This window comes from Ranitomeya imitator, chromosome 7 (genome assembly GCF_032444005.1).
Source record: "Ranitomeya imitator isolate aRanImi1 chromosome 7, aRanImi1.pri, whole genome shotgun sequence".
NCBI classification, from domain to species: Eukaryota; Metazoa; Chordata; class Amphibia; order Anura; family Dendrobatidae; genus Ranitomeya; species Ranitomeya imitator.
Window position 1 is genome coordinate 133,838,678 of NC_091288.1, and position 27,638 is coordinate 133,866,315.

Here is a 27,638-nt window from a genome sequence, read left to right on the forward strand (position 1 = left end):
CTTTAGTGAAACACTTGGAGGTTCAAAGTTCTCAAAACATCTAGATAAGTTCCTTGGAGGGTCTAGTTTCCAAAATGGGTTCACTTGTGGCGAGTTTCTACTCTTTAGGTACATCAGTGGCTCTGCAAATGCAACATGACACCTGCAGACCATTCCATCTAAGTCTGCATTCCAAAACGTCACTACTTCACTTCCGAGCACTAACATGTGCCCAAACAGTAGTTTTCTCCCACATATGGGGTATCAGCGTACTCAGGACAAATTGCACAACAAGGGTTGGGGTCCAATTTCTCCTGCTACCCTTGGTAAAATAAAACAAATTGGATCTGAATTAATTTTTTTGTGAAAAAAAGTTAAATGCTCTTTTTTCTTTTTAAACATTCCAAAAATTCCTGTGAAACACCTGAAGGGTTAATAAACTTTTTGAATGTGGTTTTAGGCACCTTGAGGGGTGCGGTTTTTAAAATGGTATCCATGTGGGGTATTTTCTATTATATAGAATCCTCAAAGTTACTTAAAATGTGATGTGATTTTAGTTCCAAAATTGTGCTGATGCTAGTGCATTTGTCATTTGACAAGGCTTTGGTGAGTCTGCTCTTCATATTGTGTTTTTTTTTAGTTTTTTCTGTTAGCTGTTTTTGATATTAGAGTAGGACTCGCAAGTTTATGAGGACCCTTGACGTTGGATTGCGAGCTTATCCATTTTGGCCAAAATTGTAACTAATACCTCATCTGTTGTAATATATGCATTATTAAATTTTTCATCTTGTTTTTTCCACTTTTTATCATCTTTTTGCAGGGTGTGGTATATATATATATATATATATATATATATATATATATATATATATATATATATATATATTCTAGAATATGTATGTATGTATATAGCAGCCACATAGTATATAGCACAGGCCACGAAGTATATAGGAGCCATGTGGTATATAGCAGAAAAATAGTCCGTGGCCTGTGCTATATACTATGTGGCTGCTATATACATACATACATTTTGTAGAATACCCGATGCGTTGATACAGGCCACGCAATATATAACAGTGGTCACGCAGTATATAACACAGCCCAAATAGTATATAACACAGCCCACGCAGTATATAGCAGCAACGCAGTATATAACACAGGCGACGTAGTATATAACACAGGCCATCTATATATATAATTGTCTAAGGGGTACTTCCGTCTGTCTGTCCTCAACTTCAGTAACAGAAATCTCGCGTCGCTGATTGGTCTCGGCAGCTGCCTGTCATGGCTGCCGCGACCAATCAGCAACGGGCACAGTCCGATTAGTCCCTCCCCTGCACGGCGCCCACTCCATAATCCCCTCCAGTCACCGCTCACACAGGGTTAATGGCAGCGGTAATGGGCTGCGGTTTAACGCACTCAGTTAACGCTGCTATTAACCCTGTGTGTCCTGAACTATTTACTATTGATGCTGCTTATGCAGCATCAATAGTAAAAATATGTCATGTTAAAAAAAAAAAAAAAAAAAAACCTGCTATACTCAGCATCCGCCGCCTTGCCCGCTTCTTTCCAACGATCCGGTGACCGCTTTATGCAAGCGGCAGGTTCCGGTGGCAAGGATTGTATGCGACAAGGACCTGCCATGACGTCACGGTCATGTGACCGCGACGTCATCACAGGTCCTGCTCATACCAGCCCTGGGACCGGAAGCTGCCGTTTGCAATAGAGCAGTCACCGGAGCGTCGTGAGGAGCGGGAAAGGCGGTGGATGGTGAGTATAGCAGGACTTTAACAGGCCTTTGGAAGATGAATATGTTTATTTTGTTTTATTTTAAGTCTCTATACTACGTGGCTCTGTGTCTGTATACCCTGTCGCTGTGCAATATACTATGTGGCTGGGCAATATACTACGTGGCTGGGCAATATAATACGTGGCTGGGCAATATACTATGTGGCTGTACAATATACTACGTGGACATGCATATTCTAGAATACCCATTGCGTTATAATCGGGCCACCATCTAGTGCAGTATATAACAGTGGGCATGTAATATTTAGCACAGGCCACACAGTACATAACACTGACCAAGTAGTATACAGCACAGCCCACGCGATACACAGCACAGCCCACGCGGTATACAGCACAGCCCACGCGGTATACAGCACAGCCCACGCGGTATACAGCACAGCCCACGCGGTATACAGCACAGCCCACGCGGTATACAGCACAGCCCACGCGGTATACAGCACAGCCCACGCGGTATACAGCACAGCCCACATAGTATCTAACACTGGCCACGTAGTATATAGCGGCCACACGGTATATAACGCAGCCCATGCTGTATTTAACACTGCCCACGCAGTATATAACACTGCCCACTTAGTATATAGCAGCCATGCGGTATATAACAGCCCACGCAGTATAGAACACAGCCCATGCGGTATATAACACTAACCATCTAGTGTATATAACACTGGCCACGTAGTATATAGCAGCCATGCTGTATATAACGCAGCCCACGTGCTATATAACACTGCCCACATAGTATATAGCAGTGTGGGCACATATCCGTGTTAAAAAAAGATAATTAAAATAAAAAATAGTTATATACTCACCACGCTGTGCCTATGCGCATGGCTGCCGCCATCTTCCGTTCCCAGGATGCATTGCGAAATTACCCAGATGACTTAGCGGTCTCGCGAGACCGCTAAGTCTTCTGGGTAATTTTGTAAAGCATCTCTGGGAACGGAAGCTGGCGGCAGCCGCGAGCGCATTGTCGGACTATGGAAGGTGAGCATAGCAGATTTTTTTTTTTTTTATTATTATTATTATTTTTAACATTACATCTTTTTACTATTGATGCTGCATAGGCAGCATGAATAGTAAAAATTTGGGGACAAACAGGGTTAATAGCTGCATTAACGGAGTGCGGTACCCACGGCCCGTTACCGCTGGCATTAACCCTGTGTGAGCGGTGAGTGGAGGGGATCGGGCGCCGGGCACTGACTGCAGGGGAGTAGGGAGGGACTAATTGGACCGTGCCCGTCGCTGATTGGTCGCGGCAGCCATGACAGGCAGCTGGCGAGACCAATCAGCAACGCAGGATTTCCGTTACAGAAGTTGCAGACAGAAAGACGGAAGTACCCCTTAGACAATAATATATATAGACTAGCTGAAGAGCCCGGCATTGCCTGGGCATAGTAAATATCTGTGGTTAGTTAGAGCACCTCACTTCTCTCATTTTCCCCCTCACATCTCTCATTTTCTCCCTCACATCTCATTTCCCCCTCACTCCTCTCATTCCCACCTAACACTTGTCATTTTGACCTCACATCTGTCATTTTCCGATCACTCCACTATTTGCACTCACACCTTTTCATTTTCACCTCACACCTCTCATTTTCCCCTCAGTATATAAATGTTTGTCATCTCCCTTATATATAGTATACACCTGTATGTCATCTCCTGTATATAGTATATACCTGTATGTCATCTCCCCTGTATATAGTATGTACCTGCTTTATGTCATCTACTCCTGTATATTGTATATACCTATGTGTCATCTCCTCCTTTATATAGTATATACCTGTATGTCATCTCCTCCTGTATATAGTATATACCTGTGTGTCATCTCCTCATATATAGTATATACCTGTATGTCATCTCCTCCTGTATATAGTATATACATGTATGCCATCTCCTCTTATATATAGCATATACCTGTATGTCATCTCCTCCTGTATATAGTATACACCTGTAAGTCATCACCTCCTGAATATAGTATATACTTGTGCGTCATCTCCCCTGTATATAGTACATACCTGTATTTCACCTCCTCCTGCATATAGTATGCACCTTTATATCATATGCTCCTGTATATAGTATATACCTGTGTGTCATCTCCCCTGTGTATAGTATATACCTGTGTCATCTGATGCGGTATATAGTATATATGTTATGATCTGGTGGTTAGGACAAATAGTGGACCTGGTAGTTAGAGCACCAGGAAAGACCTGATAGTACATTAACACAGGACAAGCTCTGGGAAGTGGAACCTCTGCTGACCGCAATCCCTAATCCTATCACGCACACTAGAAATAACCGTGGAGCGCTCCTATCATGACCTAGGCGCCTCGTCACAGCCTCAGAGCTAGCTAGCCCTAGAGATAGGAAAAATAAGCCTATCTTGCCTCAGAGAAAATTCCCCAAAGGAAAAGGCAGCCCCCCACATATACTGACTGTGAGTAAGATGAAATCACAAACACAGAGATGAAATAGATTAAGCAAAGAGAGGCCCAACTTACTAAACAGACAGAAGATAGGAAAGGTCACTTTGCAGTCAGCACAAAACCCTACAAAAGCCACACAGAGAGTGCAGGGAAAAATACCATCCGCACCGACTAACAGAGCGGAGGCGCCCCTCTGCGTCCCAGAGCTTCCAGCAAGCAAGGCAAAATTCACATAAGCATGCTGGACAGAAAAAATAGCAAACAAGAAAAAAGCAAAGCGAAACTTAGCTTCTGCTGGAGGAAACAGGTAACCAGAAAGATCCAGGAGAGAACTAGACCAATGCTACAACATTGACAGCTGGCATGGTACAAAGATCCAAGTGCAGTTAAATAGAGCAGCCCACTAACGAATTAGCCTCGTCACCTGTGGAAGGAAACTCAGAAACACCCACAGGCACCAGAGAAAGTCCATGGACAGAACCAGCCGAAGTACCATTCATGACCACAGGAGGGAGCCCGAAAACAGAATTCACAACAATATACCTGTGCGTCATCTCCTCTGTATATAGTATATACCTGTGTTTCATCTCCCATGTATATAGTATATATGTGTGTGTCATCTCCTCCTGTATTAGACATCGTTCACACGTTATTTGGTCAGTATTTTTACCTCAGTACTTGTAAGCTAAATTGGCAGACTGATAAATCCCCAGCCAACAGGACACCCTCCCCGCGGCAGTAAATATTAGCTCACACATACACATAATAGACAGGTCATGAGACTGACAGCTGCCGGATTTCCTATATGGTACATTTGTTGCTCTTGTAGTTTGTCTGCTTATTAATCAGATTTTTACTTTTGAAGGATAATACCAGACTTGTGTGTGTTTTAGGGCGAGTTTCATGTGTCAAGTTGTGTGTGTTGAGTTGCGTGTGGCGACATGCATGTAGCAACTTTTGTGAGATGAGTTTTGTGTGGCGACATGCGTGTAGCAACTTTTTGTGTGTCGAGTTGCATGTGACAGATTAGTGTAGCAAGCTGTGTATAGCAGGTTTTGCGCATGGCGAGTTTTGTGCGTGGCGAGTTTTATGTGTGGTGCCTTTTGAGTATGTGCAAGTTTTGTGTGAGGCAACTTTTGCATGTGTTGCAATTTTTGTGCATGTGGCAATTTTTCCACGTGTGCAAGTTTTGCGTGTGGCGAATTTTCCATGAGGTGAGTTTTGCACGTTATGTCTGATTGCACTAAAGGAGTTCACCTGACCAGGTATCACAGTCAGACACTACACTTACACTCCGGCCACCAGGGGGAGCAAAAGGCACTATGTATTAGGCCACTCCTCCTACTCTAGTAAAACTGGGGGTCAGATAGGAAGTTAGGGAGAAAGCAACCTGAGAGAGCTCCAGGGAGGACCTGTCAGGGGTGGGTTCCTGGCAGGTACCTAGCAGAAAGGACAGAACGTGACAGAGCCGCGCCTGCGCTACCCTGCGGTGGCATCCTAAGAAAGGACACAAAGCGAAGTATATTGTGGAGAAATGAGAAACGAGATCACAGCACAAGGAGATAGAACCAGTAGGAGTCGTGCCCTGAGATCGGCAACATCCTACTGAGGCGCGTAGCTGGTGGCAGGAAAGCCGAGGAAGAAACTGACTCCAAGCATTACTTCAAACAGCAGCAGGACAGTTGATTACAGGTTGGCTGTCTACCTTAAATCACCTAAGCAGACATAGGGGGCAAATGTGGAGAGGGGCGTCTCTAGGGTCCCAGAATAGCTCCAAGCCTACCCGTCATACGGGTGCGTCCTAGCCATATTATCTGGGGGACGGAGAAGAGAGAGAACTGATATGAGAGTTGTGAGGACTATCCTGTGGTGCTCAGCAGGGAAGGACTACAACACACAGGCGCTAGTTGGTAGGCACCGATTTCCACCTGCAAAGGGAACTCTGGATGTGCCTTCGGACCGGCCGGTCTCAGCCAGCCCTGTTAACAGTCCTCTGGATTGTGGATCCTGAAGCCTTCAGTAAAAAGGTAAAGAGACTGCAACCCTGTATCCTTGTTATTAACCGCGCCTTGCATCATCACCACCTACACTACTGGGAAGCCCTGGGGATATACTTCAGCTGTGGGAAGAAAGAACCATCTAGCTGCCATAACACCACCCCAGTGGGCCCCAAGCAGCGTCAGTCACCCTGACCGAATACCACAGGTGGCGTCACGAAACCTTGACAAACTTGCATCACCTTTCATTGGACGCCCCTTAGCAGGGTCATGGACCGGGTCCAGCCACCGTGACAACCCTAGAACCGAGACAGAGAGGACCGGTACCGAGTACCCCGCGGCCCTGCGTCTGGGGGCGCTCCATCATCTCCTGTATATAGTATATAACTGTATGTCATCTCCCCTGTAAATAGTATATACCTGCTGTATGTCACCTCCTCCTGTATATTGTATATGCCCATGTGTCATCTCCTCCTGTATATAGTATATATCTGTATGTCATCTCTTCTGTATATACTATATATGTGTATGTAATCTCCTCCTGTATATAGTATGTACCTGTATGTCATCTCCCCTGTATATAGTATAAACCTGCTGTATGTCATCTCCTCCTCTATATACCTATGTGGCATCTCCTCTTTTATATAGTATATACCTGTAAGTAATCTCCTCCTGTATATAGTATATACATGTGTGTCACCTCCCCTGTATATAGTATATACCTATGTGTCATCTCCCCTGTATATAGTATATACCTGTGTGTCACCTCCTCCTGTATACAGTATATACCTGTGTGTCACCTCCTCCTGTATACAGTATATACCTGTATGTCATCTCCTCTGGTATATAGTATATACCTGTGTTTCATCTCCTCCTCTATATAGTATATACCTGTGTGTCATCTCCCCTGTATATACCTGTATGTCATCTTCCCTGTATATAGTATATACATGTCACCTCCTCCTGTATATAGTATGTACCTGTATGTCATCTCCCCTGTATATAGTATATGTGTGTCATCTCCTCCTGTATATAGTATATACATACCTGTATGTCATCTCCTCCTGTATACAGTATATACCTGTGTGTCATATCCCCTGTATACAGTATATATGTGTCATCTCCCCTGTATATAGTAGACGCCTGTGTGTCATCTCCCCTGTATATAGAATTTACCAGTGTGTCATCTTCCCTGTATATAGTATATACCTGTATGTCATCTCCCCTGTATATAGTATATATGTGTGTGTCATCTCCCCTGTATATAGTATATACCAGTGTCACCTCCTCCTGTATATAATATATACCTGTGTGTCATCTCCCCTGTATATAGTATATACCTGTGTGTCATCCCCCTTGTATATAGTATACACCTGTGTGTCATCTCCTCTTGTATATACCTGTATGTCATCTCCTCCTGTATATAGTATATACCTGTGTGTCATCTGCTCCTGTATTTAGTATATACCTGTGTGTCATCTCCCATGCATATAGTATGTACCTGTATGTCATATACTCCTGTATATGGTATATATGTGTGTCTCATCTCCTCCTGTATTAGACCTCATTCACACGTTATTTGGTCAGTATTTTTATCTCAGTATTTGTAAGCTAAATTGGCAGCTTGATAAATCCCCAGCCAACTGGAAGCCCTCCCCCCTGGCAGTATATATTAGCTCACACATACACATAATAGACAGGTCATGTGACTGACAGCTGCCGTATTTCCTATATGGTACATTTGTTGCTCTTGTAGTTTGTCTGCTTATTAATCAGATTTTTATTTTTGAAGGATAATACCAGACTTGCGTGTGTTTTAGGGCGAGTTTCATATGTCAAGTTGTGTGTGTTGAGTTGTGTGTGGCGACATGCATGTAGCGACTTTTGTGAGATGAGTTTTGTGTGGCAACATGCATGTAGCAACTTTTTGTGTGTCGAGTTGCATGTGACAGGTTAGTGTAGCAAGTTGTGTGCAGCAAGTTTTGCGCATGGCGAGTTTTGCGCGTGGTGAGTTTTATGTGTGGTGCATTTTGAGTATGTGCAAGTTTTGTGTGAGGCAACTTTTGCATGTGTTGCAACTTTTGTGCATGTGGCAGTTTATCCACGTGTGCAAGTTTTGCGTGTGGCGAGTTTTCTATGAGGTGAGTTTTGCACTTGTGTTGAGTTTTGTGTGAGCCTAGTTTTGCATGGGGCGAGTTTTGTTCGTGGCAAGTTTTGAGCAGTGACTTTTGCGTTTCGACTTTTATGTGGTGAGGTTGGTGTATGTGTGGTGAAATGTCTGCTGAGGGTGGTATATGTGTTCAAGCACGTGGTAGTGTGTGGCGCATTTTGTGTGTGTGTTCATATCCCCATATGTGCTGAGTATCCCATGTTGGGGCCCCACCTTAGCAACTGTACGGTATATACTCTTTGGCGCCACCGTTCTCACTCTTTTAAGTCCCCCTCGTTCACATCTGGCAGCTGTCAATTTGCTTCCAACACTTTTCCTTTCACTTTTTCCCAATGATGTAGATAGGGGCAAAATTGTTTGGTGAATTGGAACGCGCGGGGTTAAAATTTCGCCTCACAACATAGCCTATGATGCCTTCAGGGTCCAGACGTATGACTGTGCAAAATTTTGTGGCTGTAGCTGCGACAGTGCAGATGCCAATCCCGGACATACACATTCAGCTTTACATACACTAGCTGAGGAGCCCGGCATTTCCTGGGCATAGTAAATATCTGTGGTTAGTTATAGCACCTCACTTCTCTCATTTTCCCCCTCACTCCTCTCATTCCCCCCTAACACTTGTCATTTTGACCTCGCATCTGTTATTTTCCGATCACTCCACTATTTACCCTCACTCCTCTCATTTTGCACTCACAGCTTTTCGTTATTCACCTCACACCTCATTTTCTCCTCAGTATATACATTTTTGTCATCTCCCTTATATATAGTATACACAGGTATGTCATCTCCTGAATATAGTATATACCTGTATGTCATCTCCTCCTGTATATAGTATATACCTGTATGTCATCTACCCTGTATATAGTATATACCTGATGTATGTCATCTCCTCCTGTATATACCTATGTGTCATCTCCTCTTTTATATAGTATATACCTGTATGTCATTTCCTCCTGAATATAGTATATACCTGTGTGTCATCTCCCCTGTACATAGTATATACCTGTGTCATCTCCCCTGTATATAGTATGTACCTGTGTGTCATCTCCTCCTGTATTAGACCTCGTTCACACGTTATTTGGTCAGTATTTTTACCTCAGTATTTGTAAGCTAAATTGCCAGCCTGATAAATACCCAGCCAACTGGAAGCCCTCCCCCCTGGTAGTATATATTAGCTCACATATACACATAACAGATAGGTCATGTGACAGACTGCTGCCGGATTTCCTATATGGTACATTTGTTGCGCTTGTAGTTTGTCTGCTTATTAATCAGATTTTTATTTTTGAAGGATAATACCAGACTTGTGTGTGTGTGTATATATATAGTATACACCTGTATGTCATCTCCTGTATATAGTATATACCTGTATGTCATATCCCCTGTAAATAGTATATACCTGCTGTATGTCATCTCCTCCTCTATATACCTATGTGGCATCTCCTCTTTTATATAGTATATACCTGAATGTCATCTCATCCTGATATATATAGATAGACAGACAGACAGACAGACAGACAGACAGATAGATAGATAGATAGATAGATAGATAGATAGATAGATAGATAGATAGATAGATTTTGGTTCCAAAATTGTGCTGATGTAAAGTAGACATGTGAAAAATGTTACTTAAGTATTTTGTGTGACATATCTCTGTGATTTAAGGGCATGAAAATGCCAAGTTGGAAAATTGCAAAATTTTCAAAATTTGCGCCAAATTTCTGCTTTTTTTCACAAATAAACACAGTCATATTAAAGAAATTTTACCACTATGAAGAACAATATGTCACGAGAACACAGTGTCAGAATCACAGAGATCCGTGAAGCATTCCAGAGTTATAACCTCATAAAGGGACAGTGGTCAGAATTATAAAAATTGGCCCGGTCATTAACATGCAAACATCCCTTGGGGGTAAAGGGGTTAAACATGTGCCAAAAAGCAGCAGCCATGGGTTCTTCTAAGCAGCTGCCTAGCACTCTGAAAATGAAAATGGTGGAAGACCACAAAGCAGGAGAAGACTATAAAAAGATAGCAAAGCATCTTTAAGTTGGGGCACCCTGCAATGAGTAAAGATAGGCCTAAAAATAAAACAAAAAAAAAAGGTAAAAACAAAATATACGGATATACTGTATTTCCTCATGTATAAACCCAGATTCTGCTGAAAAGGCCCCCCCTCTGCTTAAACACAAGTCAATTGTACAGAACGCTGGCGGCGGGAGGGGGAGCGAACATCATACTCACCCTCCATCGCTGCATCTCCGTCTCTGCATGTCCATTGTTATGGTGCCGACAGCTCTCCTCTCCGGTGCTGAGCGGTCACGCGGTACCGCTTATTAAGGTAATGAATATGGACGCGACACCACTCCCATAGGGGTGGAGCACATATTCATGAAAAATAAAAAATAATAAAAAAACGATGCATGTTTAGTATCTCCGAATTCATGCTGTCATGGAGAATCATACGCTGAATCACTCTTATCGTATATTGAACACTATAGAAAAAATAACAATTGCAGAATTCTACTTATTCTGCCCATTAATGTGCAGCAAGTTAATTCACAATGCAGGACCAGTTGTCACCATTAGAGGTCATTAGGTACACATGTATCCTGTTCTGTATCCAGGAGCTTATCACTTTAAGGCTATGTGCACACGTAGGGCCGGGTCCCTGCGGGTTCTCCCGCAGCGGATTTGATAAATCTGCAGTGCAAAACCGCTGCGGTTATCCCTGCAGATTTATCACGGTTTGTCTTGCGGTTTCCGCTGCGGGTTACTCCTGCACATGTTTTACTATTGATGCTGCATATGCAGCATCAATAGTAATATTAAAAATAATTTAAAAAACTGTTATACTCACCCCCCGACGTCCCGATCTTCTCTCAGCGCTGCACTCGGCGGTCCGGTTCCAAAGATGCTATGCGAGAAGGACCTTCGTGACGTCACGGTCATGTGACCGCGACGTCATCGCAGGCCCTGCTCGCATAGCAACCCTGAGACCGGACGGCCGAGTGCAGCGCTGAGAGGTGAGTATATCATTAGTTTTTATTGTAATTCTTTTTTTTTTTTTTTTTTTTTTTTTTAACACAAAGATGGTTCCCAGGGTCTGGAGGAGAGTCTCCTCTCCTCCACCCCGGGTAGCAACCGCACATGATCCGCTTACTTCTCGCATGGTGGGCACAGCCCCATGCGGGAAGTAAGCAGATCAATGCATTCCTATGTGTGCAGAATCGCTGTGATTCTGCACAAAAGAAGTGACATGCTGTGGATTGTAAACCGCAGCGTTCCAGTGCGGTTTTTCCCGCAGCATGTGCACAGCGTTTTCGGTTTCCCATAGGTTTACATTGAACTCCGCAGCAAAATCCACAATGTGTGCACATACCCTTAGTCTTTGTTCTGACTAGAACCGCCCCCCCAGGTTTCCCGGGCAAAAGTAGCCATTTTCAACTGGACCTTGAATCTTACACACGTTATTGGCTCTCTCTTCCTGCAGATCATTGCTCTCGATAAGTGGATTCCGGTGAGGCACAAATGTACTTACATGTGTGTGTTGTGTTGGAACAGTTATGCAGCCACTGTGCAGCAAAGTGTGTAGTTAGGCATGTTGTGCTTTATTTCATATTGCTGTTTCTCTGTATGCGGACAGATGTTTGCCCGTATAAAGTAATACAATGCCGACAGCCTGAACTTGCGTTAGGATAGCCATGATAACTGTGTATCTGTCTTATCCGGTGTTCAGTGTTAGGCCGGGTTCACACTGTGTTAACAGCAGCCCGTTCAAATACATACGTTAACGGGCTGCTGTTAACGCAAGTGCCGACATTCCATCGCGCTAGCGCAGATAGAGCTAGCAGATGCTCTATCTGCGCTAGCGGTGACGGACCCGGAAACGCTGCAGCTCTCATCTCTGTGTCCGTCACTCAATGACGGCACATCGCTAACGCACGCCCATTGTGGGCGTGCACTAGCGATGCGTCCGACATAGGACACAATAGCGGCGTTAACAGACTGCGTTACACCGCGGTTTAATGTAGTCCATCTAACAGACGCCACAGACGCAGTGTGAACCCGGCCTTAGCTCTCTAATCCCTGTTATTCATGTTATTGCATCCTGTAACATGCTGCAATGTGCCAAGTACTGATGCACTATTATTTTTTTTGTAGTTTTTAGCTGATCATCCATTATATCGAATATCTCACAATATCATCTACAATTGTTGTTCATCATTCACCATCTCAATAAATATAGACTTAAGGACCTATACAGTCTGTTTACTGAAGCAATGGATGAAGGATTAGCCGTATGCTAGAATGCACACAGCATCATACGTGGAGGAAGGCAGAACACTACTTTTTTTCACTATAACTCTCCGCAATTTGAATTTTTTTTTCTGTTTTGCAGTACATCACGATAAAATAAATTGCAATACTCAAAAGTAAAACTCGCCCTGCAAAAAATACCATAAGTCCTTATATCACCAATTGGTTGGAAAAATGAAATTATGACTCCTGGAAGAAGAAGAGCAAAAAAGGAACATGCAAAAGCAGAAAATCGCTTTGTCAGGAAAGAGTTAAAATATTAGTAACAGAGCATAATATAAACCTAAAATACCTTGCTGTTATTTGTTTCCGGCAGATAAATGACAAAATGGGAAGCATCTAAGAAATCTTCAAGCAGTAAGGTTACAGCCTATATTAATAAAAATGAAATAAAGTAGAATTACTTTTTTCATACAATAGCTTTTACATAAACAATATAGCTTTTTTAATTCAATAATTAAGCATATTACCATTTGTTGAATGTTGTCATCACAAGCAAATACATACTTATAGGCTACTATTACATTATGTACTGACTATGTACAGTAGTGACAAATATATAGATGGCGTGCACTCGGTCAAAGTTGTGAGGTGCTGGTGTAATGGATCAAGTGATCCTAGATACTAGTAGATATGTTTACACCGCACACTCTGATGACAACGTGTGGATTGCTTTGCTTAAACATTTATTATTAAATAAATTCAAATAAGGGAGCGAAACAGAAATATAGTGCTGGAAGCGATATATACAACAGACGTTTCGGCTCACCCAGAGCCTTATTCATTGAATCGCTTTTCCACAATAAGAAGTGAGTTGAGGCGAATAGGGTAGAGATCCCTCAGTGCCAAGATAAGGCTGCAAAGTGGTGGATGTAAGCGGTGCTCCCGCGCCTTGCTACTGTCAGCACACTAGCTATTGTACCCGTTCTACGCCCGGTGGCGAGCATTTATATTGGTATATGGTCTCCATCCTGCATCCCCATCCTGTCATGTGCTGCACCCATCCTGCGTCCCCATCCTGTCATGTGCTGCACCCATCCTGCGCCCCCATCCTGTCATGTGCTGCTTCCATCCTGCGCCCCCGTTCTGTCATGTGCTGTTGCCATCCTGCGCCCCCGTTCTGTCATGTGCTGCTCCCATCCGGCGCCCCCGTTCTGTCATGTGCTCCTCCCATCCTGCGCCCCCGTTCTGTCATATGCTGCTCCCATCCTGCGCCACCGTTCTTTAATTTGCTGCTCCCATTCATATGCCCCATACGCTGCTCCATAAAGGTTTATGGCCCCCATAAAATGCTCCATAGTATATGCCCCGTACACTGCTCCATAAAGGTTGATGGCCCCCATAAGATGCTCCATAGTATATGCCCCCGTACACTGCTCCATAAAGGTTTATGGCCCCCATAAGTTGCTCCATAGTATATGCCCCCGTACACTGCTCCATAAAGGTTTATGGCCCCCATAAGATGCTCCATAGTGTATGCCCCGTACGCTGTTCCATAAAGGTTTATGGCCCCCATAAGATGCTCCATGGTATATGCCCCCGTACACTGCTCCATTATGGTTTATGGCCCCCATAAGATGCTCCATAGTATATGCCCCGTACACTTCTCCATTATGGTTTATGGCCCCCATAAGATGCTCCATAGTGTATGCCCCGTACGCTGTTCCATAAAGGTTTATGGCCCCCATAAGATGCTCCATGGTATATGCCCCCGTACACTGCTCCATTATAGTTTATGGCCCCATAAGATGCTCCATTGTATATGCCCCCGTACACTGCTCTATTATGGTTTATGGCCCCCATAAGATGCTCCATAGTGTATGCCCCGTACGCTGTTCCATAAAGGTTTATGGCCCCCATAAGATGCTCCATAGTGTATGCCCCGTACACTGCTCCATTATGGTTTATGGCCCCATAAGATGCTCCATACTATATGCCCCCGTATACTACTCCATTATGGTTTATGGCCCCATAAGATGCTCCATACTATATGCCCCCGTACACTGCTCCATTATGGTTTATGGCCCCATAAGATGCTCCATTGTGTATGCCCCCGTACACTGCTCCATTATGGTTTATGGTCCCATAAGATGCTCCATACTATATTCCCCCGTACACTGCTACATTATGGTTTATGGCCCCATAAGATGCTCCATACTGTATGCCCCCGTATACTGCTTTATTATGGTTTATGGCCCCATAAGATGCTCCATAACTATATGTCCCCGTACACTGCTCCATTATGGTTTATGGCCCCATAAGATGCTCCATTGTGTATGCCCCCGTACACTGCTCCATTATGGTTTATGGCCCCATAAGATGCTCCATACTATATGCCCCTGTACACTGCTCCATTATGGTTTATGGCCCCATAAGATGATCCATACTATATGCCCCCGTACACTGCTACATTATGGTTTATGGCCCCATAAGATGCTCCATACTATATGCCCCCATACACTGCTCCATTATGGTTTATGGCCTCATAAGATGCTCCATACTCTATGCCCCCGTACACTGCTCCATTATGGTTTATGGCCCCATAAGATGCTTCATTGTATATACCCCCGTACACTGCTCCATTATCGTTTATGGCCCCATAAGATGCTCCATACTATATGCCCCCGTACACTGCTACATTATGGTTTATGGCCCCATAAGATGCTCCATACTATATGCCCCCGTACACTGCTCCATTATGGTTGATGGCCCCCTTAACATGCTCCATTGTATATGCCCCATATGCTGCTGCAATATATAAAAAGAAAAAAAAAAAACATACTCACCTATCGTCGCTGGGCGCCGAGTGCTGGGGGGCCTGAGCAGGTGGGGACACCGGCACTCTGTGGGGGTCAGGTGCCGGTATCGCCGCCAGCTCAGGCCCCCCAGCACTTACTATATTCACCTGGCCCCGTTCCACCGCTGCGCGCCGCCATCTTCCCGGTCCTCGACCTGTGACTGGTCAGTCAGAGGGCGGCGCCGGCGTGCATTAAGCGCGTCATCGCGCCCTCTGAACTGAAGGTCACAGGCCGAGGACCGGGAAGATGGCGGTGCGCAGCGGTGGAACGGAGGACAGGTGAATATAGCCGATACTCGTCCTCCTGGCGGTCCCTGCTTCTCAGTTGGAGATCGCGGTGTGCGTTCAGTGTTTACGCATACCGCGATCTCCCGGGAGCGTCACTCTGTGAGGCCCAGACTGCGCCGGCGCTTGCAAGTCTATAAAGGCTTCGGACAGAGTGACGCTCCCAGCGTTATATTATAGATATATAACACACACACAGTCCCACTGTATAGTGACACACACGCACAGTCCCACTCTATAATCACACACACAGGGACGGAAAGGGACAAAAAAGCAGCCCTGCCACAAAAAAACCCACCAGTCCACATACTTAAACACTCCCCACCCCCAATCAGTGAATTTTGCTATACTTTGTCCTGCCCTTCAACACTCCTCTTAAAGGCGTTATTTGAAGAGCCACATGTGAATGTGCGCATGATCGGTCACAGGTCCATTTACATGGTGCTGTTTAGAGCTCCAGCTCTCGGGATCATGGGGGTCTCAGCGGTTGGACCCCACCGATTCCAAGTTCTCGGCATAGGAGATTACTTGGGATTATCCATTTAAATGGATTTAACAATATTTTTTTTTTAATTTTCACATAAAAAAACTGAAAATAATAAACCAGTATTGACCTTCATAAAAAAAACAATGTCACCTCTCTGACAACAGAACAGGAGAAATGGTACCGTGCAGTGTACAGTATATACAGTGTCTACAAGTAGTATTCAACCCCCTGCAGATTTAGCAGGTTTACACATTTGGAATTAACTTGGCATTGTGACATTTGGACTGTAGATCAGCCTGGAAGTGTGAAATGCACTGCAGCAAAAAAGAATGTTATTTCTTTGTTTATTTTTTTTTAAATTGTGAAAAGTCTTTTCAGAGGGTCATTTATTATTCAACCCCTCATCCCACCAGAATTCTGTTTGGTTCCCCTAAAGTATTAGGCCGGGATCACACATGCGAGAAACACGTCCGTGTCTCGCATGTGAAATCCTAGCTCTGGCACCAGCACTCCAGAGCGGAGCGTGCGGACGCATAGCAACACATGGAGCCGCACGCTCCGCTCCACAGTGCCGGCACCAGAGTTTGGATTTCACATGCGAGACACGGACGTGTTTCTCGCATGTGTGATCCCGGCCTTAAGAAGTAGTTCAGGCACAAAGAACAATGAGCTTCACATGTTTGGATTAATTATCTCTTTTTCCAGCCTTTTCTGACTATTTAAGACCCTCCCCAAACTTGTGAACAGCACTCATACATGGTCAACATGGGAAAGACAAAGGAGCATTCCAAGGCCATCAGAGACAAAATCGTGGAGGGTCACAAGGCTGGCAAGGGGTACAAAACCCTTTCCAAGGAGTTGGGCCTACCTGTCTCCACTGTTGAGAGCATCATCCGGAAGTGGAAGGCTTATGGAACTACTGTTAGCCTTCCACGGCCTGGACAGCCTTTGAAAGTTTCCTCCCAAGGCTAACCCAAGGACAACAAGGAAGGAGCTCCGGGAAGATCTCATGGCAGTGGGGACATTGGTTTCAGTCAATATCATAAGTAACGTACTCCACCGCAATGGTCTCCGTTCCAGACGAGCCCGTAAGGTACCTTTACTTTCAATGCATCATGTCAAGGCTCGTCTACAGTTTGCTCATGATCACTTGGAGGACTCTGAGACTGACTGGTTCAAGGTTCTCTGGTCTGATGAGACCAAGATCGAGATCTTTGGTGCCAACCACACACGTGACGTTTGGAGACTGGATGGCACTGCATACGACCCCAAGAATACCATCCCTACAGTCAAGCATGGTGGTGGCAGCATCATGCTGTGGGGCTGTTTCTCAGCCAAGGGGCCTGGCCATCTGGTCCGCATCCATGGGAAGATGGATAGCACGGCCTACCTGGAGATTTTGGCCAAGAACCTCCACTCCTCCATCAAGGATCTTAAGATGGGTCGTCATTTCATCTTCCAACAAGACAACGACCCAAAGCACACAGCCAAGAAAATCAAGGCCTGGTTCAAGAGGCAAAAAATCAAGGTGTTGCAGTGGCCTAGTCAGTCTCCTGAACTTAACCCAATTGAAAACTTGTGGAAGGAGCTCAAGATTAAAGTCCAAATGAGACACTCAAAGAACCTAGATAACTTGGAGAAGATCTGCATGGAGGAGTGGGCCAAGATAACTCCAGAGACCTGTGCCGGCCTGATCAGGTCTTATAAAAGACGATTATTAGCTGTAATTGCAAACAAAGGTTATTCCACAAAATATTAAACCTAGGGGTTGAATAATAATTGACCCACACTTATGTTTAAAATTTATAAAAATTTAACTGAGCAACAAAACTTTTTGGTTTGTAAGATTTATGCATCTGTTAATAAATCCTGCTCTTGTTTGAAGTTTGAAGGCTCTAACTTATTTGCATCTTATTAAACCTGCTAAATCTGCAGGGGGTTGAATACTACTTGTAGGCACTGTATACAGGACAGGAGAAGTGGTACTGTGCAGTGTATATATACAGGACAGGAGGAGTGGTACTGTGCAGTGTATATATACAGGACAGGAGGAGTGGTACTGTGCAGTGTATATATACAGGACAGGAGGAGTGGTACTGTGCAGTGTATATATACAGGACAGGAGGAGTGGTACTGCACAGTGTATATATACAGGACAGGAGGAGTGGTACTGCACAGTGTATATATACAGGACAGGAGGAGTGGTACTGCGCAGTGTATATATACAGGACAGGAGAAGTGGTACTGTGCAGTGTATATATACAGGACAGGAGAAGTGGTACTGTGCAGTGTATATATACAGGACAGGAGGAATGGTACTGTGCAGTGTATATATACAAGACAGGAGGAGTGGTACTGTCCTTGTATACATTGCTCCTTATCCCCGTCTTTTTATGCATGGGCTTCTTATTACCATTCTTGTATACATTGCTCCTTATCCCCGTCCTTGTCTGCATGGCTCCTTAACCCTGTCCTTGTCTGCATGGCTCCTTATCCCTGTCCTTGTCTGCATGGCTCCTGTTATGAACAGGTGATTCAGAACCACAATGGACCTAGTGGTTAAGAGCACACAAAGTGACCTGATAGTTACTAACATAGGACGAGCTCTGAGACGTGGGAACTCTGCTGACCGCAATCCCTAATCCTATCATACCACACTAGAGGTAGCCGTGGAGCGCTCCTGACAAAAACCTAGGCGCCTCGGGCACAGCCTGAGAAACTAGCTAGCCCTGAAGATACAAAAATAAGCCTACCTTGCCTCAGAGAAATTTCCCAAAGGAAAAGGCAGCCCCCCACATATAATGTGAGTAAGATGAAAATACAAACACAGAGATGAAATAGATTTTAGCAAAGTGAGGCCCGACTTACTGAATAGACCGAGTATAGGAAAGATAGCTTTGCGGTCAGCACAAAAACCTACAAACAACCACGCAGAGGGGGCAAAAAGACCCTCCGCACCGACTAACGGTACGGAGGTGCTCCCTCTGCGTCTCAGAGCTTCCAGCAAGCAAGAAAAACCAATATAGCAAGCTGGACAGAAAATATAGCAAACAAAAGTAACACAAGCAAAACTTAGCTTATGCAGGGCAGACAGGCCACAAGAACGATCCAGGAGAAGGCAAGACCAATACTGAAACATTGACTGGAGGCCAGGAACAAAGAACTAGGTGGAGTTAAATAGAGCAGCACCTAACGACTTAACCTCGTCACCTGAGGAAGGAAACTCAGAAGCCGCAGCCCCACTCACATCCACCAGAGGAAGCTCATAGACAGAACCAGCCGAAGTACCACTCATGACCACAGGAGGGAGCTTGACCACAGAATTCACAACAGTACCCCCCCTTGAGGAGGGGTCACCGAACCCTCACCAGAGCCCCCAGGCCGACCAGGATGAGCCAAATGAAAGGCACGAACCAGATCGGCAGCATGAACATCAGAGGCAAAGACCCAGGAATTATCTTCCTGACCATAACCCTTCCACTTAACCAGGTACTGGAGTTTCCGTTTCGAAATACGAGAATCCAAAATCTTCTCCACTATATACTCCAACTCCCCCTCAACCAAAACCGGGGAAGGAGGATCAACGGATGGAACCACAGGTGCCACGTATCTCCGCAACAATGACCTATGGAATACGTTATGGATGGAAAAAGAAGCTGGAAGGGTCAAACGAAAAGACACAGGATTAAGAACCTCAGAAATCCTATACGGACCAATGAAACGAGGCTTAAACTTAGGAGAGGAAACTTTCATAGGAATATAACGAGATGACAACCAAACCAAATCCCCAACACGAAGTAGGGGACCCACACAGCGCCTGCGGTTAGCGAAACGTTGAGCCTTCTCCTGAGACAATGTCAAATTGTCCACCACATGGGTCCAAATCTGCTGCAACCTATCCACCACAGTATCCACACCAGGACAGTCAGAAGACTCAACCTGCCCTGAAGAGAAACGAGGATGGAAACCAGAATTGCAGAAAAACGGCGAAACCAAAGTAGCCGAGCTGGCCCGATTATTAAGGGCGAACTCAGCGAAAGGCAAAAAGGACACCCAATCATCCTGATCGGCAGAAACAAAACATCTCAGATATGTTTCCAAGGTCTGATTGGTTCGTTCAGTCTGGCCATTTGTCTGAGGATGGAAAGCCGAGGAAAAAGATAAATCAATGCCCATCCTAGCACAAAAGGCTCGCCAAAACCTCGAAACAAACTGGGAACCTCTGTCAGAAATGATGTTCTCCGGAGTGCCATGTAAACGAACCACATGCTGGAAGAACAATGGCACCAAATCAGAGGAGGAAGGCAATTTAGACAGGGGTACCAAATGGACCATCTTAGAGAAGCGATCACAAACAACCCAAATGACCGACATTTTTTGAGAGACGGGGAGATCCGAAATAAAATCCATAGAGATGTGTTTCCAGGGCCTCTTCGGGACTGGCAAGGGCAAAAGCAACCCACTGGCACGAGAACAGCAGGGCTTAGCCCGAGCACAAATCCCACAGGACTGCACAAACGAACGCACATCCCGCGACAGAGACGGCCACCAAAAGGATCTAGCCACCAAATCTCTGGTACCAAAGATCCCAGGATGACCAGCCAACACCGAACAATGAACCTCAGAGATAACTCTACTCGTCCACTTATCAGGGACAAACAGTTTCTCCGCTGGGCAACGATCAGGTCTATTAGCCTGAAATTTTTGCAGCACCCGCCGCAAATCAGGGGAGATGGCAGACAAAATTACCCCCTCTTTGAGAATACCCGCCGGCTCAGACAAACCCGGAGAGTCGGGCACAAAACTCCTAGACAGAGCATCCGCCTTCACATTTTTAGAGCCCGGAAGGTACGAAACCACAAAGTCAAAATGGGAGAAAAACAGCGACCAACGAGCCTGTCTAGGATTCAACCGTTTGGCAGACTCGAGATAAGTCAAGTTCTTGTGATCAGTCAAGACCACCACGCGATGCTTAGCTCCTTCAAGCCAATGACGCCACTCCTCGAATGCCCACTTCATGGCCAGCAAATCTCGATTGCCAACATCATAATTACGCTCAGCAGGCGAAAACTTCCTGGAAAAGGCGCATGGTTTCATCACCGAGCCATCAGAACTTCTTTGCGACAAAACAGCCCCTGCTGCCAATCTCAGAAGCATCAACCTCGACCTGGAACGGGAGCGAAACATCTGGTTGGCACAACACAGGGGCAGAAGAAAAACGACGCTTCAACTCTTGAAAAGCTTCCACAGCAGCAGAAGACCAATTGACCACATCAGCACCCTTCTTGGTTAAATCAGTCAACGGTTTAGCAATACTAGAAAAATTATTGATGAAGCGACGATAAAAATTAGCAAAGCCCAGGAACTTTTGCAGACTCTTCAGAGATGTCGGCTGAGTCCAATCATAAATGGCCTGAACTTTAACAGGGTCCATCTCGATAGTAGAAGGGGAAAAAATGAAACCCAAAAATGAAACCTTCTGAACACCAAAGAGACACTTTGACCCCTTCACAAACAAAGAATTCGCACGCAGGACCTGGAACACCATTCTGACCTGCTTCACGTGAGACTCCCAATCATCCAAGAAGACCAAAATATCATCCAAGTATACAATCAGGAATTTATCCAGGTACTCTCGGAAGATGTCATGCATAAAGGACTGAAACACTGATGGAGCATTAGAAAGCCCGAATGGCATAACCAGGTACTCAAAATGGCCCTCGGGCGTATTAAATGCTGTTTTCCATTCATCGCCCTGTTTAATATGCACAAGATTATACGCACCACGAAGATCTATCTTGGTGAACCAACTAGCCCCCTTAATCCAAGCAAACAAATCAGACAGCAGCGGCAAGGGGTACTGAAATTTGACCGTGATTTTATTTAGAAGGCGGTAATCAATACAAGGTCTCAGCGAACCATCCTTCTTGGCCACAAAAAAGAACCCTGCTCCCAATGGCGACGACGACGACGACGGGCGAATATGACCCTTCTCCAAGGATTCCTTTACGTAACTCCGCATAGCGGCGTGCTCAGGCACAGACAAATTAAACAGTTGACCTTTAGGAAACTTACTGCCAGGAATCAAATCGATAGCACAATCACAATCCCTATGCGGAGGTAGGGCACTGGACTTGGGCTCATCAAATACATCCCGGTAATCCGACAAGAACTCTGGGACCTCAGAAGGGGTGGATGATGAAATAGACAGAAATGGAACATCACCATGTACCCCCTGACAACCCCAGCTGGACACAGACATTGATTTCCAATCCAATACTGGGTTATGGACTTGTAGCCATGGCAACCCCAACACGACCACATCATGCAGATTATGCAACACCAAAAAGCAAATATCCTCCTGATGCGCAGGAGCCATGCACATGGTCAGCTGGGTCCAGTACTGAGGCTTATTCTTGGCCAAAGGCGTAGCATCAATTCCTCTCAATGGAATAGGATACTGTAAGGGCTCCAAGAAAAACCCACAGCGCCTAGCATACTCCAAGTCCATCAAATTCAGGGCAGCGCCTGAATCCACAAATGCCATGACAGAATAGGATGATAAAGAGCAGATCAAAGTAACGGACAAAAGAAATTTCGACTGTACCGTGCCAATGGTGGCAGACCTAGCGAACCGCTTAGTGCGCTTAGGACAATCGGAGATAACATGAGTGGAATCACCACAGTAAAAACACAGCCCATTCTGACGTCTGTGTTCTTGCCGTTCAGCTCTGGTCAAAGTCCTATCGCACTGCATAGGCTCAGGTCCATGCTCAGATAATACCGCCAAATGGTGCACAGTTTTACGCTCACGCAAGCGTTGACTGATCTGAATGGCCAAAGACATAGACTCATTCAGACCAGCAGGCATAGGAAATCCCACCATGACATCCTTAAGGGCTTCAGAGAGACCTTTTCTGAAAATTGCTGCCAGCGCACATTCATTCCATTGAGTGAGCACAGACCACTTCCTAAACTTCTGACAATATATCTCTACCTCATCCTGACCCTGAGACAGAGCCAGCAAATTTTTCTCTGCCTGATCCACTGAATTAGGTTCATCATACAGCAATCCGAGCGCCAGAAAAAACGCATCAATATTACATAATGCAGGATCTCCTGGCGCAAGGGAAAATGCCCAGTCTTGAGGGTCGCCACGTAATAAAGAAATAATGATCTTAACTTGTTGAACTGGGTCACCAGAGGAGCGGGGTTTCAAAGCCAGAAACAGTTTACAATTATTCTTAAAACTCAGAAACTTAGCTCTATCTCCAGAAAACAAATCAGGAATAGGAATTCTTGGTTCTAACATAGAATTCTGAACCACAAAGTCTTGAATATTTTGTAATCTTGCAGTGAGATGATCCATACAAGACAGACCTTTAATGTCCATCACTACACCTGTGTCCTGAACCACCCAAATGTCTAGGAGAAAAGAAAGACAAAACACAGTACAGAGAAAAAAAAATGGTCTCAGAACTTCTCTTTTCCCTCTATTGAGAAGCATTAGTACTTTGGGCCTCCAGTACTGTTATGAACAGGTGATTCAGAACCACAATGGACCTAGTGGTTAAGAGCACACAAAGTGACCTGATAGTTACTAACATAGGACGAGCTCTGAGACGTGGGAACTCTGCTGACCACAATCCCTAATCCTATCATACCACACTAGAGGTAGCCGTGGAGCGCTCCTGACAAAAACCTAGGCGCCTTGGGCACAGCCTGAGAAACTAGCTAGCCCTGAAGACAGAAAAATAAGCCTACCTTGCCTCAGAGAAATTTCCCAAAGGAAAAGGCAGCCCCCCACATATAATGACTGTGAGTAAGATGAAAATACAAACACAGAGATGAAATAGATTTTAGCAAAGTGAGGCCCGACTTACTGAATAGACCGAGGATAGGAAAGATAGCTTTGCGGTCAGCACAAAAACCTACAAACAACCACGCAGAGGGGGCAAAAAGACCCTCCGCACCGACTAACGGTATGGAGGTGCTCCCTCTGCGTCTCAGAGCTTCCAGCAAGCAAGAAAAACCAATATAGCAAGCTGGACAGAAAATATAGCAAACAAAAGTAACACAAGCAAAACTTAGCTTATGCAGGGCAGACAGGCCACAAGAACGATCCAGGAGAGAGCAAGACCAATACTGGAACATTGACTGCAGGCCAGGAACAAAGAACTAGGTGGAGTTAAATAGAGCAGCACCTAACGACTTAACCTCGTCACCTGAGGAAGGAAACTCAGAAGCCGCAGCCCCACTCACATCCACCAGAGGAAGCTCATAGACAGAACCAGCCGAAGTACCACTCATGACCACAGGAGGGAGCTTGACCACAGAATTCACAACAGGCTCCTTATCCCCGTCCTTGTCTGCATAGCTCCCCTGTCCTTGTGTGCATGGCTCCTTATCCCCATCCTTGTATGCATGGCTCCTTATCCCCGTCCTTGTATGCATGGCTCCTTATCCCCGTCCTTGTATGCATGGCTCCTTATCCCCGTCCTTGTATGCATGGCTCCTTATCCCCGTCCTTGCCTGCATGGCTCCCCTGTCCTTGTGTGCATGGCTCCTTATCCCCATCCTTGTATGCATGGCTCCTTATCCATGTCCTTGTATGCATGGCTCCTTATCCCCGTCCTTGTATGCATGGCTCCTTATCCCCGTCCTTGTATGCATGGCTCCTTATCCCCGTCCTTGTATGCATGGCTCCTTATCCCTGTTCTTGTATGCATGGTTGCTATTATTAAAAAAAAAAAAACACATCATACTTACCGTACCTTCCCAGCATGCCCTCGCAGCATCTCGTTCTGGTGCCAGCAGCTCCTATGGCTGGACGATCACGTGTCCCCCGCTCATTAAGGTAACGAATATTTACCCACACCTATGGGAGTGGAGAGGGGTGAATACTTATTACCTTAATGAGTGCAGGACATGTGATCGCTCTGTCTGAAGAGCTGCTGGCCCCGGATCGAGATTCAGCGAGGGCGCGCAGAGAAGGTAAGTAGGATGTGTGCTGGAAGCCGGCGGCTGTACACACTAAGAGTAATGAATATTCACTGCCAGCGCAGTGAATATTCATTTCTCTTTAGCAGCGGCACAGGCTTTAGCCTCAGCTGCCGGCTCCTGCCTCTGTGACCCGCTGCTCCCCCTCTGTCTTTCTGTGACAATGACTCGTGTATAAGCCGAGGGGGGCGTTTTCAGCACACAAAAAAATATGCTGAAAAACTCTGCTTTATACACGAGTATATACAGTATACTACAATCTATTATTTACACAGCTGCATATTATATACCGTGTTAAGGAATATAGAGCAGTGTATATATTATAGTTTAGAGATGTGGCAGCAGTGTATATATAGTGTGAATTCCACAATATATACATAGCGCCACATTATATAAACTTATCTACACCATATAAACATCTCTACACTATATAAACATCTCTACTATATATATATATATATATATATATATTATAATTAAGACAGCATTATACTATAATATGATGCATACATTATGATGCATACATCACATAAGAGACACCGAGGCTGATGTACATAGGCGACACCGCGACTGCTGAATATATATCACATTGAAACTACTGTATATACAATATATAGTTGATACTGCGACTGATGTGTATAGTTGTGGTATCACCTATACATCGTATGTGATACTGTGACTGCTGTACACATATTATATAGATGAAACTGCTATATATATATATATATACACTATACAATTGTCTAAGGGTCACTTCCGTCTGTCTGTCTTTCTGTCACAGATATTCATTGGTCGCGGCCTCTGTCTGTCATGGAAATCCAAGTCGCTAATTGGTCACAGCAAAACTGCCCCTTACTCCCCGCAGGCAGTGCCCGGCGCCCGCATACTCCCCTCCGGTCACCGCTAACACAGGGTTAATGCCGGCAGTAACGAACCGCGTTATGCCGCGGGTAACGCACTCCGTAACCGATGCCATTAACCCTGTGTCCCCACCTTTTTACTATTGATGCTGCCTATGCAGCATCAACAGTAAAAAGTTTTAATGTTACTAATAATAAAAAAAAACAAAAAACCTGCTATTCTCACCCTCCGTAGTCCACTGCGCCGGCCGCCATCTTCTGTTCCCGGCGATGCATTGCGAAATTACCCAGAAGACTTAGCGGTCTCGCGAGACCGCTAAGTCATCTGGGTAATTTTGCAATGCATCCTGGGAACGGAAGATGGCGGCAGCCGTGCGCGTATCGCCGGAGCTTTGGTGGATCCCAGGGGGTGAGTATATAACTATTTTCATTATTTTTTAACTGGGATATGGTGCCCACACTGCTGTATACTATGTGGGCTGTGGTAGATACCGCATGGCTGCTATGTACTACATAGGCAGTGTGATATAGTCTGTGGGCTGTGCTATATATTACGTGGCCACTGTTATATACTGCGTGGGCAGTGTTATATACTACGTGGCTGCTATATACTGTGAGGGCGGTGTTATATACTATGTGGCTGCTATATACTGCGTGGGCAGTGTTATATACTACGTGGCTGCTATATACTGCGTGGGCTGTGTTATATAGTACGTGCTGCCCAACTTTTACTATTGATGCTGCCTATGCGGCATCAATGGTAAAAAAAATGTAATGTTAAAAATAATTTAAAAAAAGTGCTATTCTCACCCTCCGTAGTCCGCCGAGCCGCACGCGCCTGTCGCCATCTTCCATTCCCGGCAATGAATTGCCAAATTACCCAGAAGACTTAGCGGTCTCGTGAGACCGCTAAGTCATCTGGGTAATTTCGCAATGCATCCTGGGAACGAAAGATGGCGGCAGCTGCGCGCGTATCGCCGGAGCTCCGCTGGATCCCAGGGGTGAGTATATAACTATTTTTTATTTTAATTATTTTTTTTAACAGGGAAATGGTGCCCACACTGCGGTATACTACGTGGGCTGTGTTATATACTATGTGGGCTGTGTGATATACTCCGTGGGCTGTGCTATATATTACGTGCCCACTGTTATATACTGCGTGGGCAGTTTTATATACTATGCGGCTGCTATATACTGCGTGGGCAGTGTTATATATGTGGCTGCTATATACTGCGTGGGCTGTGCTGTATATTACGTGGCCAGTGTTACATACTGCGTAGCTGCTATATACTGCGTGGGCTGTGTTATATAGTATGTGGCTGTGTTATATACTGTGTGGCCACTGTTATATATTGCGTGGCCACTGTTATATATTGCGTGGCCTGTATTAACGCATCGGGTATTCTACAATATGTATGTATATAGCAGCCACATAGTATATAGCACAGGCCACGTAGTATTTGTCTGCTATATACTACATGGCTCCTATATACTACTTGGCCTGTGCTATATACTA

General features: G+C 45.1%; 1 protein-coding gene across 1 annotated transcript in view; it reads right to left on the reverse strand.

Annotated features, from left to right (window-relative positions):
* Positions 1–27,638, reverse strand: part of PGAP1 (post-GPI attachment to proteins inositol deacylase 1) — a 1,319,879-nt gene that overhangs the window by 756,132 nt on the left and 536,109 nt on the right. Inside the window, exon 13 of the mRNA XM_069733825.1 lies at positions 12,986–13,063. Within this exon, the coding sequence (XP_069589926.1) occupies positions 12,986–13,063 (78 nt within the window). The remainder of the gene's footprint in view (positions 1–12,985; positions 13,064–27,638) is intronic.